General features: G+C 39.8%; 1 protein-coding gene across 3 annotated transcripts in view; it reads left to right on the top strand.

Moving 5' to 3' along the window:
• The window catches only part of LOC135102781 (mitochondrial enolase superfamily member 1-like), a 51992-nt gene that overhangs the window by 7302 nt on the left and 26896 nt on the right, over positions 1-17794 (top strand). For all 3 annotated transcript variants that reach the window (XM_064008286.1, XM_064008285.1, XM_064008287.1), the window contains exons 4-6: positions 9013-9128; positions 9325-9479; positions 9802-9920. In XM_064008286.1, coding sequence (XP_063864356.1) covers positions 9013-9128; positions 9325-9479; positions 9802-9920 — 390 coding nt within the window. The remainder of the gene's footprint in view (positions 1-9012; positions 9129-9324; positions 9480-9801; positions 9921-17794) is intronic.

Genomic DNA, 17794 nt, shown 5'->3' with positions numbered 1-17794 from the left:
CTCTCTCTATATTGAATTTGTTTCTTTTTATAGAAAAATATGTAGTGAGTTCATAAGCCGAGGTACATGAGTGGTACATTTGCACTTTTCAGGGGATATATTGGGTCTGACAATAACCACTACTGTACAATGCATGGTGTTGTAATCGGCAGTCGGGTTGTACAATGTTTTTTTTTTTTGTTTACTCATTTTAGTAAGCAAACCTTGTGTTTAAATCAATAATCATCGAGAGTAGGGTGAATACCATTTGTTTTTCACTAATATGAAACGTACTGTGACCGGAATCTGTATCTGGCCTAACAAGATAAAAGTACGGGACATATACTCGTATACCGATTCGAGACAGTGGCCGGCGGCACCTACCTTTCCTACTAACATTCACAGCTGGTGAAGGTGTGATAACGCTACTCGTTACCAGCACTGTTGCCGTAGCTTTGTTGCAAGTGTTGCATAAAAGTTGACCACACATTCAAGAAAATAAATGAAAAGACAAGAATATTCCCCCTCCCCCAAAGAAAAAAAAAAGATAAATAAATAAATGTCATGTCATGTCAATACCAGGCTTGAATCCAATTTGGTACATGCACTCGTACCTAAGTTTACAAAAGAATGCACTTGTATGGTACTTGGACTCCAAGTAATTGACCATTTTACGAGTATCTTCGAGTACAGCATAACTTGAACTTATAAAAGGGAATTGTGGTGTATGACGACCAGTTCTGGCAGAGGTGATGCAAGAGTAAGGCATTAACAAAGATGTGTCTTTTGGGAGGCCAGGTGTCATGGGTTGATGACATTGAGGTAACGTGATGCTTAGTGCTTCTCCTATTATTAATATTCTTATGGGTATAATTGCAAGGGCTGAGACACATGTCGTGATGCTGATTGGACTGGCAGGCTGTCACTGACAATGTAGAGGCGCAGCGTCACTCAAACACAGAACAGCCTATCATTACCCCGAACTCCCCGCGCATAAATTAAAACTATAAATAATAAATAGATATATTGAACTATAGTCAATTGAGGCAATGCTGGCGGTAATAGCTGCAGTTAGTAATATATGGTAATACAGTATTTGATAGATTCATTATCCACATTCCATCATGATTTTAATTTGGGCTCAGTACAATGAAGAAATAACGGTATACTGTGATACTATAAATCACATACACATATATACAATATTCTGTTGATATAATGTAATAGTACTTTATAACTAGTAAAAACAAATAATAAGATGAAATAAAATGAACCCATGCTAGATAGAAAAAAAAAGTTATTATTTAAAAAAAATGTCTGGTCATTTCATTTACATATTGTTTTTGTTATCGATACGTGTTAAGTCGGGACGATGACAGAATCTCAAGAGGCCACGCCCCCTTTCCCGTCAGCGCCGTAGATAAAGAACATGTTCTCGTACCGCAGTCTCGACACCGCCACTTGACATCTGACTGCCGCACTGATAACATAAATGTATAACATTAAAAGAATGCTTTAAAACCTGTAGTTTTGCATTTATTTTTGTATAACTTGTCTCAATATCATTGCTAAAGCTTTCTCTCCACGATAAAACAAACCGTGAGCTTTTAGGTGTCCTGGTTCAATAAATACTAGGTTGTGAATAAATAAGTTGAGTTTTCCCGCTGTCTGTCCGTCATCACCACCAGCACCATCTCCTCCCATCCTCTCTCTCTCTCTCTCTCTCTCTCTCTCTCTCTCTCTCTCTCTCTCTCTCTCTCAGACAATCGCTACCACCACCACCACCTTCCTTTCCCCTCCTTGCTCTATTTTCTCGGCGCGGTGTTTAAGAAAGTGTTGCAATTAATTATTATGTGATCCCTTTAGCTGTCTATAATGACGTTCCCAGAGTGGACCACGTGGAGGCGGATCATTTGACACCCCTTACACACACACACACACACACACACACACACACACACACACATATATATATATATATATATATATATATATATATATATATATATATATATATATATATATATATATATATATATATATATATATATATTCTTTTTTATTTGTATTGTATTTTATTTATTTGCATTCATTTTTTTTTATTTTTAATTATTCAGCCTCACTATCGTCATTTTCATCACTGCTGTTGTCTGAGGTGCTCAGTTCAATTGAAAATGACTCAAACATGTGTTCAAAAGAAATGTCTTTCTTAATGTAATCTTGAATCTTTCTTGCATGTTCTACGCATTTTTTCCAGTCATCTTGAGTTACATTATTGATAGCTTTTTGAGTAAAGTCTTCAACATTCTTCCTTATTGTTTGATTTGAGCCCATATAAGTTCTATTGGATTAAACTGGCAATAATAAGGTGGAAGTCTGAGTACTTTATGTCCTGCAGCAGCAGCAAGCTCGTCTATTTCATAGCGCAGCTTGTCTTTCTTGTGAAGCTGAACAAACTGATAAAGTTCAGCTCTGGTGTGTGAAGCGTCATGGGAAATTTTGTTGTCCCATAGCCACTTGATGATATCCCCTTTTCTTGAATTTCCTGAAGGTGCTTTGTTCAGCTGCATGTTGTGGTAGGGAGCGTTGTCCATGATAATTAATGATCGTGGAGGGATATTAGGCATAAGTTGCTCCAAAAACCATTTTCTGAATGTATGCTGTTCATTGAGTCATGATAATCTCTTTTATTTCCATACTTGACTTGAACATTAGGAGTCCGCCAGAAACAAAGCCTTCAGTACTTCCTGCATGGAGAATGATGAACCTGCCACCTATGCCTCTTTATATTCTTTTCCCTTAGGAATTTGTTTCTGGCAGCTACGATGTCTGATCTCTCCATCAATATAGCTCTGCTGCTACAGTGTTTCTTATATCGGAATCCCAAACTCTTCAGCAATGTGCGTAGGCTTGTTTTTCCTCCTTTGAAGTTTACTGGTGGTTCCTTAAGTTTCTGTAGCAGTAAGTGAACTGTAGGCAGCTCTCCTCTCTCATAAAAGGCCAGAATTTCTCTTCTTAATGCTTCCTTGTCGAAGTCATCAATGCCCCCAAGTACAGGTGACAACCGGTTCCGATGGAGTGGTGATTGTATAACTCCTCCTTCACTCCTCTTGCCCTGGAGTCAGATTTTGTTGATGACAGCCAGTGAAACTTTCGTTGCCTCAGGTTTTCTTCACCACATCTTCTACTGGCTCTTTCTTGTCCTTATCGAAATATTTGAATACATTGAGGAGAATATTTCTTGGTTGACTGACGAGCCTTACAGTACCAACTGGCCTACCAGGGATTGGGGGGGGGGGTATGGCTGGACAGTGGAGTGGGGGACGCCACAACTTTCCTTTCATGCAGCTGATACGATTCTGGCGCAACAGGGCCCACCGGCCCAGGTGCGTGCCTGGCCTGAGTGCTTGCCGCCAATACCGTAAAACATTGTTTCATACATAATTGAAGATCCGCCTGAAATGTAAAGTTTCCGAACTCTGATCAGTGTAATGAATTACACATGAGAAACATAAGTATGAGTTCCGGTAAACTTGTTATTTGTTACGAAGCGAAAACTAGTAATTAGTGTACTCAAATATATTGGTTAATTATCGATCTTGTTACAGATACCGCTGCCAGACGTATGAGTACAGTAGGGAGGGGGCGTGGCCTCTTGAGATTCTGTCATCGTCCCGACTTTAGTTAACTTTTTATGTAACACTTGCAAAGTCCATTTTTTTTCTTTCTGCCCTTTAGTTAAGCAAGCAATGATGATTAAAAGAAGAAAAAATTCAGAAACCCACTTACAGTTTGGGTTTACATTCATAGTAAACACTGAGTGTACTTTGAAAAAAAAAAAAAAAAAAAAACACTGGGAAGTGATTCACTGAAACCAAGCCTTCCCATTCGACATCTGGAGATAGCTCATCCGGAATTCAAAGACAAAGATCTTGACTTTCTCAAGTTCAAGAAATAACGGCTAGATTCAAGTGGTAGTCTTTTGCATTAGACCAGTGCAGCAGTGAATGCATCTTATGAAGTTTTACTTACTGTACGATAAAAAAAAAAGAAAAAAAAACACCACTAAAGACCTTGTTGTTTTAAGTACAAAATAAATGGTACGTTGTCTTCGGAGATGAATAAAAAAAAAAAAAAAACTCAATTCTGTCTTCCTGTCTAACAGTACAGTCCAACGAAGAATAGAAAAAAATGTCAGTAGATATTTTTCAGTATGTGATGGGCGAGATTTCTGTCTGAAACTGGGTTTGCAATTCAATTTACGTCCACATATGTGACAAATTGTGATCATTTGCTAATATTTACGCGATATGTAGGAAATGAAGTCATTAAGGAGGAGATTTTGATGAATGCATTACTAGGAGCAACAACTCAAAAATATATCTTTCAAATGGTAGATTAAATTTTCAAGCAACCTGACTTACAGCTGGAAAATTTGAGAGGCTACACGTGTTAAACTGTTGAGGCACCAGCAACGTTAGGACGAAGGTCTGGTTTTAGAGCTCGTGTCGTGGAAGAAGCTGCTCATGTGACATTTATGTATTGCATGATTCATCGGTTGGCTTTGTCATGCAAGGTTCTTGTTGAACTATCCAGCGTGTTATCACTGGTGGTCAAGATGGTTAACTATGTAAAAGGGAGTGCTCTTAACAGCCGGTTACTTAAACTACTGTGTGAATATTTTGGTGCTTCTCACAGTGTACTTATGTTCTATACTGATATACATTGGTTTTCCTGAGGAAATGACACAAAACGTGTCTATGAACTTCATAGAGAATTTCAGGAAAATTTTCAACATTCTCACAAATGTGAAGATTTGTCACTTCCTTGAGGGATCATTTCTTCATTCTTAGCCTTGATTACCTTGCTGATATCTTTAATGTTCTAAATATGCCAAAAAGAATCTCTGAGGAAAATATGCAACAGCTTGTGAATTTATAGCTAAGCTCATAGCATTTCTTGCAAAACTTCGGCTGTGGAGGGTAAATATTCAGTCTGATACCTTGCCTATGTTCAGTACTGTAACATAATTTCTAGATCGAAATCCATAATCTAAGACCGACAAATTCACAGAATTACTCACTGAGCATCCTATGAAGCTGGAAGTAGAAAGTGATGGCTATATCACAAGCCTTAGTGAAGATGAAGTTGTGTACCTTTTACCGCAAATGTTCAGGTTTACAGGCTGGGACAGGTATGCAGGAGGAGCTGGTAGACCTCCAATATGATGATTACATGGTGTATATTCTGAGAAGAATTTGTGATTTTTGGTTTTCGATGCGAAGCTCATACAGACGGATTGGTGAACCTCCTATACGAGCATTGCTATTTCAATAAACGTGGTTTTGTGAGTCAGCATTTTCAGTGCTGTTGGGAATGAAATCAAAATTCAGATCACATCTTAAAAGTACCAGAACATGATTTTCGTTATGCAGTTGTTAAAGTTTCTCCTCATATTAATCAGCTTGTTGCCCCCCCCAAAAAAAAGCTTGTCCATTTCATCAGTACTGTTTAGTTTTGGTTACTCCCAACAGTACATTGTTTTTGAATACAGTAAAATCCCTCTCATCTGGCATTCGAGTATCCGGCAGCTTTAAGTATCCGGCACATTTTTCCCCGAGCCTTAAAATCAATAAAAAATCAATGTGTACTCATAAAATCGATTAAAATTCCCGCGCGAGGCATACTTTGTCCCCTCGCCACCAGAGCGCACTGCTTCGCGCCACCTGCGGCCCACTGCACTGTGTTTACTCAGTGACTCAGTCCCGCGTGTGCACTGTTTATCGCCTGACGCCTTCATCATGCCTAAAGTTGTAGAAAAGAGGAAGCGTGTTGTGCTTACACTTAAGCAGCTGATCAGATCAGCTGCTGATTAAGATCAGCTGATCTTTGTTATGGTAAGATGCGTGAGTGTAGGGTGGTGATTGTGGACATAATTTCACTTCTAATCAAGTATCCGGCAATATTCAAGTATCCGGCATGTCGGCGGTCCCGTTGATGCCGGATAAGAGGGATTTTACTGTAATTTTGTGTACTTTTACATAATAGTGATCGCTATGGATAATTATTAAAAAAAAAAAAAACGTACGTGATGTATCAAGATATTTTATAAATTACTTGAGTTGTTATCACCATAAAGATTCCTATGCAGTCTGCACATACAAATTTCATAATATAATATCAGACTATTACAATTTCATTTTTTATCCTTCATTTATTTAAGGGTACACGGAAACCTACAAAAATGTCCAAGGAACAAAAAGGTTGGGACCTCCTGCTGTAGATGCATTGTACTGGCAGCATCCTTTGATTCTTGGTTACGTTTCAGGAAATACAACAATTATGTCTTCAGACCGTTAAGTACAAGGCGGTAGATACCTGCTGAAAGGATAATTACTTCAGTGAGATCTGAAGCAGTGGACCAGGGGGTGCGTTGAACTTATCACTAACCGAGCTGTGTCCTCACTGAACGTTTCCCTTTGTGTCTCACAACAAAAGGGGGCAGTCACAGCCTGCGCTCTAAAGACAACCCTCTCCCTTCACACAGAACTACATGCACCCAGTTACCCGCACACCCTTCACTCAAAATTCAAAATTAATATAGTTACTCCTACACCAGCCTCGGAGACCCCGTATGGGGAGAGGACCACAAATGTCTCCAGGTCGGACTGCTCTTCTGGTATCGACTCTATGTGTCTTGACACGCCCTCAAACTTTTCTTCAATAACTTCTGCAACATTCGCCTTCTTAGATCTAATTCTCAATCTGTAGAACACCACCTCACCTCTACTAAACCTCATCTTTTTCCTCACTGAAACACAGGTGTCTGAGGCAACGAACAGTAACCCCTTTCCTGTTCCCTCTTACTTTCTCTATCCTCATGTTCATTCCAAAGATAGATGTTGCATCTATGTGCGCAACAACTTAGCTTGCTCTGTCATCTCATCTATTTCTAAAGCTGAACTCCTTCTTAGATCTTTGCTAAAAATTTACACTATAGGATGATTTAGGGTTTGTTTCCCCCTCTCTTCCACTCTCTGACTACTTCATGCTACACTTAAGATTCTTCTTAGTGACGTTTTCCTTGCCCTCGCTGGACTAAACTCGCTGGTTTATGAACCAGATGGGGTCCCTCCTATTGTTCTTTGAAACTGTACCTCCGTGCTTGCACCTGTCTATCAACATCTATCTTTTCTTGCTTGAAGTTTGCCTACATTCAACCTGTTCCTAAAAAGTGTGACCGCTCTAATCCCTCAAACTACAATCCTGTTGCTCTAATATCCTACCTGTCTAAAGTTTTTTAATCTATCCTCAACAGAAAAATTCTTAAACATCTATTACTTCACAACCTTCTATGTAATCGCCAGTATGGGTTCCATCAAGGCCGCTCTGTTGGTGATCTGGCTTTCCTTTCTTTGTCTTGGTCATCTTCTTTTAGAGAATTTTGGTGAAACTTTTGCTGTTGTCTTAGACATATCAAAAGCTTTTGATAGAGTCTGGCACAAAACTTTGATTTCCAAACTATCCTCCTACGGTTTCTATTCTTTCTGTAACTTCATCTCAAGTTTCCTTTCTGACTGTTCTATTGTTGTTGTGGTAGACGGTCACTGTTCTCCTAAATCTATTAAAAGTGGTGTTCCTCAGGCCTCTGTCCTGTTGCCCACTCTCTTTCTTTTATTCATCATTGATCTTAATCTAACTTCTTGTCCTATCTACTCCTAAGCTGATGATACCATTCTGCACTTTTGTCTATCTTTTCGTAGACGTCCAACCTTTCAGGAAGTAAACAGTTCACACAAGGAAGCCACAGAACGCCTGACTTCGGATCTCTCTAAAAGTTCTGGTTGGGGCAGAGCAAACTTAATATTGTTCAGTGCTTCAAGAACTCAATTCCTCTATCTATCAACTTCCAGACAACTATCTTCTCTTCTTTAATCAACACTGAACTTCCTCAGTCTGTCTTTTACTTACAATCTAAACTGGAAACTTCACATCTCATCTCTAGCTAAAACAGCTTTTATGAAGTTAGGTGTTCTGAGTCGTCGCCGCCAGTTTTTCCTTAACCCCACAAGCTGCTAACTCTGTATAGAGGCCTTATCCGCCCATGTATGGTTTATCCTTCAGATGTTTTGTGGGGGAAGGTCTCATTCATACCACTCTTTTAGACAGGGTGGAATCAAAAGCTTTTCTAACTAATTTTTTACTACCGCTTTTGACTAAAAATAAATAAATAAATAAATCATCTTGAAGAGGGGGAGAAAGCAGCTGATCTGTTGAACTTATATTCGAGACCACCATAGCTGTGATACACCTTCACATGAACATGCAACATTATCTTTTGCTTTTTAAATTACCTAATTAATTAATTTCTATATTTATTTATTTATTTTATTGTATACCGGAGCTATGGTGGTCCCTAACCACCATCATTCGTTATCTTCTCTTGAAGAGAAGTGTTTTCTCTCTCTCTCTTTTTTTTTTTAACATGTATTTAATTGACGGTCTGAAGATGGGATTGTTGTATTTCCAGAAACATAACCAAAAATAAAGGAATGCTGCCTATACTTTGTGTCTACACCTTTCTGCACAAGAAGCGAAGCCCTTCTCATATATATATATATATATATATATATATATATATATATATATATATATATATATATATATATATATATATATATATATATATTAGATAACATTAGTATCGACCTATTTACCTTCCTTTCCAACTTTACGTAATGACTATAAACATTCAATGAACTTCTGTTTACAAAATTCAAATAATTTAATTCCTTATTTGTTAGCGTCAATTGTCATATAGTTTCGTATATTTAGCTATACCCGTAATTCAAGTGCTGGAATATGAGTTAATGTTTTAATTGCAGGACATTATAAGGCATACTCTCATCCAATGAAATTTCAGACATCAACTTTTATGAAAGAAATAAACAAACTTGAGCAAACTAATTTGGTAATTCCAGTGATATTGAATTCTAAGAGATAAAACCAATTAATGTCATGTTTGTCTGGCAGTGGTGGCGGCGGTAAAGTCTCTGTCGCACGTGGTGGTTGGAAAGCCACTCCGAAAGATCTTCGACGACTTCGCCGGCATCTGGCGGGCCCTCACTTCCGAGTCACAGATGAGATGGGTGAGTGGCGCACGTCTCGTCGCCCTGTCAATACTTGTCGGGGGTGGTGCTTCCCCTAAGGGGGCCGCGCTTCCATCACACTCATTGACTACGATAAGAACCACACCCACCGGACTGATGTTTTGTAAAACAGTATTGCCATCGTTGCCATAAACAGGGCAGACATTTTTTCTTTAATAATTTCGTTCCTAAACAGGTGGGACCAGAGAAGGGCGTGATTCACTTAGCTGTGGCAGCCATTACCAATGCTCTGTGGGACCTGTGGGCACGCATCGAGCACAAGCCACTATGGAAGCTGCTTGCCGATATGGAACCTGAAAGACTGGTGTCCACTATTGATTTCAGATACATGTGAGTAATACTCGTAAAGCCTCGATGGTATCATGTTAAGCACGTGATAACACTACACTCCGGGTTGAGCACAATGGTGTTCCAGACTTCCATGTACTTAGTGGAACGTTATGTTATATTCGTGTGAAATTTTTCTGAAAAGTTCCTGAGTCTCAAGTCTTGCACAACACTCATTAATTGTTTATCTTGAGTGATATGTTACATAATTGTAAGAGTTATATAATCGTTTCATGATTTTGTCACATGATTTTTTTTCTTTGTGTTTTTGCTCTTGCTGTCTTCTCTGTGTGTAAAGGTGGCGTACATAGCGTGTTGTTTGCAGCGGTGATGTACTGAAGAAAGAGGAGGCAATACAGATGCTCAAAGACATGCAACCAGGGAAGGAGGTGAGAGAAGAGAGAATGTTGTCGCGAGGTTATCCTGCCTATACCACGGCTGCAGGTAAGACCCACACACACACACACACACACACACACACACACACACACACACACACACACACACACACACACACACACACACACACACACACACACACAGAGAGCGCGTGCGAAAAAAAAAAAAATGAAGGAAAAACCCTGTGTAGCTGGGTTGCACTTGTGATATCTATTGTTGAAAATTATTTTCATGTCAGACTACATGGTTGGCAAAACCAAAGCTTGGTGTTGTTGTTAACATTGGAGTCATATTTAATTTTGTACTAGTGAATAGTGATAAACGTTTTACTTGTATCTGAATTTCTGAAATAATCAAAAAGTGCGTTGATGATGGTGTAAGAAACGTATTTGAGTGTAATGTCTAAAGGTGTATTGGGTTGTGGCATGATAAGAAGAGAATGATCATGTGATCTTGGGTAATTATACTGTTTGTGCCCCTGGTATTGCGATGGTGAAAAGGTGTCTTTGCCTCTTATTATGCTGGTTATGTCTGCGGCCTGTTGATGTTGTGACATGAATAATTAACAGTAGGCGATATATTATGCACGAAGCGTATTATTATGATTGCTATGTGCAACGAGATAAAGCGATATAAAATTAAGAGAGTAGTAAGAATGAATGAGTAAAGAATAATGAGAGAGAGAGAGAGAGAGAGAGAGAGAGAGAGAGAGAGAGAGAGAGAGAGAGAGAGAGGCCAGGGACGAAACTTACACACGTGTCCCAGGCACGGAGCTACCAAGCCTTAAGCTTTATAGTGATATTTATTCAAGCAATCACTCTTGTTCCCCTCGTCAATTTTCTTATTTCCTCTTGTCCATTCAATGAGTCTCACCTAGTATTTAGCAGAAGAATTGCTCATGACAATATAGTAGTGATCGTCTAAACCACCTAGTTAATCAATAGTATTTTTAGAAGTAAAGTGTTTTATTCCTGTAGAGACAGCGCGGGGATCAGTTTGAGCGGGTGTGCGTATGTATGTGTCACCTCCCCCCCCCCCCTCGGCTCCATAGTAGCAAAGGGAGAGTGCTGGGCGACCTTTCCCACAGTCAAGTCACTACCCAGCGCTTAGACAGGACAGACGAACTGAGAAGAGCACTAAAATCCAATGGAGATAGGCAGGATAAGAGTTAGTCGGATCAGTTGCCTTAAGGGGATAAGTGAGTCATTACCGGCCTTATGCCCCAGCCTACTTTTATAGAATAGGAGTCTCCATAGTAGTCTGCAAGAAAGGGTAGTTGTGTGTAACACACACTTTTTTTTTTTTATATGTAGAAGGGACACCGGCCAAGGGCAACAAAAATCCGATTAAAAACAAGCCTACTGAGATGCCTGTTCCCAAACAGGGCCCGAAGCGGTAGTCAGAAATTGAAGGATAAGTGTCTTGAAGGAATTCAAGTCATAGGAAGGTGGAAATACAGAAGCAGGTAGGGAGTTCCAGTTTACCAGAGAAAGGGATGAATGACTGAGAATACTGGTTAACTCTCGCATTAGAGAGGTGAACAGATTAGGGAAGAGAGAAAAAAAGAAAGTCTTGTTCAGCGAGGCCGCGGGAGGAAGGGAATCATGCAGTTAGCAAGATCAGAGGAGCAGTTGACATGAAAATAGCGGTAAAAAATAGATAGAGATGCAACACTGCGGCAATGAGAAAGAGGCTGAAGACAGTTAGAGGAGAGGAGTTGATGAGACGAAAAGCTTTTGATTCCACCCTGTCTAAAAGAGCGGTATGAGTGGAATCCCTCCCCTGACATGTAAAGCATACTCCATACATGGATGGATCAGACCCTGGTACAGAGTTAGCAGCGGGAAGGGGGCGGAGGAGATGAAAAAAAAAACTGGCGGAGACGTCTCAGAACGCCAAACATCATAGAAGCTGTTTTACATAGAGATGAGATGTGAAGTTTCCAGTTTAGGTTACAAGAAAAGGACAGAAGAGGGGGACAGTTAAGTGTCATTAAAGAAGAGGAGATAGATGTCTGGAAGGTTGTGTCGAGTTGATAGATGGAGGAATTAAGTTTTTGAGGCATTAAACAATACCAAGTTTGCTCTCCCCCAATTAGAAATTTTAGAGAGATCAGACGTCAGGCGTTCTCTGGCTTCCCTGCATGAACTGTTTACTTCCTGAAGGGTTGGAAGTCTATAAAAAGACGTGGAAAAGAGCAAGGAGGTATCATCAGCGTAGGAGTGGATAGGACAAGAAGTTTGGTTTAGAAGATCATTGATGAATAATAGGAAGAGAGTGGGTGACAGGACAAAACCCTGAGAAAGACCACTGTTAATAGATTTAGGAGAAGAACACCACAGCAGCAACGGAACGGTCAGAAAGGAAACTTGAGATGAAGTTGCAGAGAGAAGGACAGAAGCCATTGGAGGGTAGTTTGAAAATCAAAGTTTTGTGCCAAACTCCATCAAAAGCTTTTGATGTGTGTAAGGCAATAGCAAAAGTTTCACCAAAATCTCTAAAAGAGGATGACCAAGACTCAGTAACGAAAACCAGAAGATCACCAGTAGAGCGGCCCTGATGGAAGCCATGCTGGCGGTCAGATAGAAGGTTGTGAAGTGATAGATGTTTAAGAATCTTCCTGTTGAGGATACATTAAAAACTTCAGATAGGCAGAAAATTAAAGCAATATGATGATAGTTTGAGGGATTAAAACAATCACCCTTTTTTAGGAACAAGCTGAATGTAGGCAAACTTTCAGCAAGAAGGAAAGGTAAATGTTGATAGAAAGAGCTGAAAGATGCAAGCACGGAGGCCCAGTTTCAGAGAACAAGGAGGGGCCCCATCAGGTCCATAAGCCTTCTGAGGATTTAGGCCAACGAGGGCACGGAAAACATCACTGCGAAGAATTTCAATATGTAGCATGAAGTAGTCACAGGGTGGAGAAAGGGGAGGAAGAGGCCCAGAATCGTCCAAGGTAGAGTTTTTAGCAAAGGTTTGAGCGAAGAATTCAGCTTTAGAGATAGATGTGATAGCAGTGATGCCATCTGGTTAAAATAAAGAGGTAAAGAAGAAGAAAAGTTATTGGAAAAGTCACGAGGGGAGTTATATCGTGAAAGATTTTGACACTTTCTATTAATGAAGAAGTTTTTGGCTAGTTGGAGAACAGACTTGGCATGGTTCTCGGCAGAAATATAAAGCTCATGAGATTCTGGTAATGAAAGGCTTAAGTACCTTTTGTGGGCCACCTCTCTGTCATGTATAGCACGAGAACAGGCTGTTAAACCAAGGTTTGGAAGGTTTAGGTCGAGAAAAAGAGTGAGGAATATACGCCTCCATGTCAGACACTATCACCTCTCCAAGACGGTCAGAGATACGAGTAGGGTGTTGCACCAATTGCTCTAGGTCGTGGAGGATAGCAAAGCTTGAAGGCTACTTCACCTGGATGGTCAGTGAAGGGAGAGGAAAGCCAAAGCTGGTGCTGAATATTGAAATCTCCAAGAATGGAGATCTCCACAAAAGGGATGAGAGTCAGAATTAGCTCCGATTTGGAAGTTAAGTAGTCAAAGAATTTCTTATTGTCAGAGGAGTTAGGTGAGAGGTATACAGCATAGATAAATTTTCCATTTAAGATACCCCAAGCTTTCTGTAATGATTGAAGATAGCCGCAAATAAAAGTTAATACGCTGAATAGTAATCTTCCTCTGTAACATCTCGGGATTATTATTTTCTTTCCTAAGCTATGTGGCTTCCCATGCCAGTTTTTATATAAGGGAAGTGGTTTGCGATTCATTGCGAGTCACGTACAATTAGAGGTATACAAGTACAGGTAGAAGTGGGTTAGCATTTTTTATATGATATTGCAAAACAGAAAACTGCCTGACAGCTGAAGTAGTTTTTTGTCATACATCAGCTTAAGAAAAAGGACAAACACTTTTTCGCATAGCGGGCTGAAATATTGTTGGAATTCTGACGTGAGGAAAACACGAATAGATTTTCCATTAACAACTACAGTACTGTGATGAAATGCAGTTAAATTTATGTATTACAAAATCACTACTCAGTATTATAAAGAACAAAAGTACTAATAGCAATCTGTTTAAAACAAGTACAACCCCGTAAATGTATGGCTGCTACCAGGCTTCCTCACGCTAGTGATAAGACAAGAAATGTTGAGGAGAAAGCCAGAAACCACTAAAGCATGAATTTAAATAGCAGGAAAGCAACAATTAAAGTTATCGTGATCAGTGTTATATCAGAGAGAAAAGGCGTAGTTTGTTTCATCGTTAAAAATCAGTTATTTCATATATGAATCTAAATCAAGTTTGAAGTGGCAGGAATACCGGACAACTATGATGGTTTTAGCGGATAAAACAGTGTCATAATCAGCGAAGAGGAAAACAATTCAAGCCATTATTTACTAAAAAAAAAAAAAAAAAAAAATGTTAATTCTCCTTGAATTCTTTCCCTCGCCTTGCATTTTCCTGCAGTTAAAAGTATTTCTCGCTTCTGTAACTACAGTATGCTCCAAATGCTTTTAGTATAATTTGAAACATAAGTTTAGAAACAAAATATCACGTTGTAAACATTAGGAAGCCAACAATATGGCTCGTTACTTATAGAAGAAAATACTTATATACAAAAATTGAAAACTTTTGGCGTCCTTATGCCAGGAATTAAGTAAATAAATGCTCTCTCTCTCTCTCTCTCTCTCTCTCTCTCTCTCTCTCTCTCTCTCTCTCTCTCTCTCTCTCTCTCTCTCTCTCTCTCTCTCTCTCTCTCTCTCTCTCTCTCTCTCTCTATATATATACACGCTCGTACATAAAACGCAAACACACACACACACACACACACACACACACACACACACACACACACACACACACACACACACACACACATACACACAAAGGAATACAGGGCTGCAATTCTTTCGTTCCTATATATATATATATATATATATATATATATATATATATATATATATATATATATATATATATATATATATATACATATATATACATATATATACATACATATATATATATATATATATATATATATATATATATATATATATATATATATATATATATATATATATATATATATATATATATACACACACACACACACACACACACGAACGTACATAAAACGCAAACACACACACACACACACACACACACACACACACACACACACACACACACACACACACACACACACAAAAAAAAAAAAAAGGAATGCAGGGCTGCAATTCTTCCGTTCCTATCGAGTTGCCAGATCACAACCACCCTGCTCAGGTCCATTACTTGTTTCCTGGTAAGCGAACCCTAAGTGAACCCTGCTAAGTGGACAGGAGCTAGAAGGTGAAATTTTCCTGTTCTAACCATGATAAAAACAGGGTTGTCTGTGCTGAACCCGCGCGCTCGCCAGCACTTCGCACACTATCCTTCATACAAAACTACATGCACATAATTACTTGCACACCCTTCACTCAAAATTCAAAATTGATATGGCGACTCCTATACCAGCCTTGGAGTCCACATCTAGGGAGGGAAATCAGTAATGTCCCCAGGTCGGACTCCTCTTCAGTTATCGACCCTAAGTGTCTTGACATCCCCCTCAACTTCTTTATTAACTTCTGCAACATTCGCAGTCTTAGATCTAATTTTCAATCTGTAGAACATCATCTCTCCTCCACTAAACCTCACTTTTTTTTTCCTCACTGAAACACAGGTGACAGTAACCAAATGACAGTAACTACTTTCTCTATCTTCATTTTCAGTCCAAAGCTGGATGCTTCGTCTATGTGCGCAACGACTTAGCTTGCTCTTGTGCCCCACGCTCTAGAATCTTCCAAGTTTTCCATCATCTGGCTACGACTACAGAGTCACTCTCAAACTAAATTTATCTGTGCTATATACCTCTCACCTAACTCTTATGACTATGAGAAATTCTTTGACTATTTAACTTCCAAAGTGGAGCACATTCTGACTCTCTTCCCTTTTGTAGAAATCCCCATTTTCGGAGACTTTAGTGTTCACCACCAGTTTTGGCTTTCCTCTCCCTTCACTGACTATCCTATGTCTTCCTCCACACAAAACTACAAGCACCTAATAACACACACACCCTTCACTCAAAATTTTAAAATTCATGGCGACTCCTAGACCAGCCTCGAAGTTCCAATCTGGGGAGGGGACCACAAATGTCCCCAGGTTGGACTGTCCTGACGACGACGTTAAGTGTTTTGACACCCTCCTCAACTTTTTCTTCATTAACTTCTGCAACATTCGTGGTCTAAGATTTTAAATCTATAGAACACCACACCACCTCTCTTCTTCTAAACCTCATCTTCTTTTCCTCACAGAAACTCAGGTGTCTGAGGCAACTGACAGTAGCCCCTTTTCTGTTCCCTCCTACTTTCTCTATCCTCATTTTCGATCCAAAGCTGGATGTTGCGTTTATGTGCGCAACGATTTAACCTGCTCTCGTGCCCACGCTCTTAAATCATCCGAGATTTCCACTATCTGGCTACAATTACAGAGTCACTCTCAAACTAAATTTATCTGTGCTGTATACCTCTTATCTAACTCCTCTGACTATAAGAAATTCTTTGACTACTTAACTTACAAAGTGGGGCACATTCTGACTCTCTTCCCTTTTGCAGAGATCTTCATTCTTGGAGACTTCAATGTTCACAACCAGCTTTGGCTTTCCTCTCCCTTCACTGACCATCCTGGTGAACTAGCCTTCAACTTTGCTATCCTCCATGACCTAGAGCAATTGGTGCAACACCCTACTCGTATTCCTGACCGTCTTGGAGATACGCCCATCATTCTTGACCTTTTCTTGACCTCTAATCCTTCTGCTTATGCTGTCACCCTCTCTTCTCTGTTTGGCTCCTCCGATCACAATCTCATATCTTTATCTTGTCCTATCGCTCCAATCCCTCCTCAGGATCCCCTTTAAGCGAAAGTGCCTCTGGTGTTTTGCCTCTGCTAGTTGGGGGACCTGAGGAGGTATTTTGCTGATTTTCCTTGGAATGACTACTGCTTCCGTGTCAGAGACCCGTCTTTGTGTGCTGAGCGCATAACAGAGGTGATAGTGTCTGGCATGGAGCTGTACATCCCTCACTTTTTTTTCTCGACCTAAACCTTCCAAACCTTGGTTTAACACAGCTTGTTCTCGTGCTATACATGATAGAGAGGTACTTCAGCCTTACATTACCAGAATCTCATGTACTTTATATTTCTGCCCGGAACAATGCCAAGTCTGCTCTCCAACTAGTCAACAACTCTTACTCTTGGTTAACAAAACAAGTCAACAAAACTCTTACCTTGGACGATTCTGGACTTATTCCTCCCTCTCCTCCAGTCTCTTGACTACTTCATGCTACCTATTAAAATTCTTCGCAGTGATGTTTTACATGCCCTCGCTGGCCTAAACCCTCAGAAGACTTATGAACCTGATGGGGTCCCTCCTATTGTTCTCCGAAACTGTGCCTCCGTGCTTTGTCCTTGCCTAATCAAACTCTTTCAGCTCTGTCTGTCAACATGTACCTTTCCTTCTTGCTGGAAGTTCGCCTTCATTCACCTTGTTCCTAAAAAGGGTGACCATTCTAATCCCTCAAACTACCGTCCTATTGTTTTAATTTCCTGCTCATCTAAAGTTTTTGAATCTATCCTCAACAGGAGGATTCTTAAACATCTATCACTTCTCAACCTTCTATCTGATCGCCAGTATGGGTTCCGTCAAGGTGATCTTCTGGTTTTCCTTACTGAGTCTTGGTCATCCTCTTTTAGAGATTCTGGTGAAACTTTTGCTGTTGTCTTGGACATATCAAAAGCTTTTGAAAGAGTCTGGCACAAAGCTTTGACTTCCAAACTACCCTCCCACGGCTTCTATCCTCTCTGTAACTTCATCTTAAGTTT

This window comes from Scylla paramamosain, chromosome 8, assembly GCF_035594125.1.
Source record: "Scylla paramamosain isolate STU-SP2022 chromosome 8, ASM3559412v1, whole genome shotgun sequence".
Lineage (NCBI taxonomy): Eukaryota > Metazoa > Arthropoda > Malacostraca > Decapoda > Portunidae > Scylla > Scylla paramamosain.
Note: the sequence above shows the minus strand (reverse complement) of the source record. Positions and strands in the feature narration are given on the sequence as shown.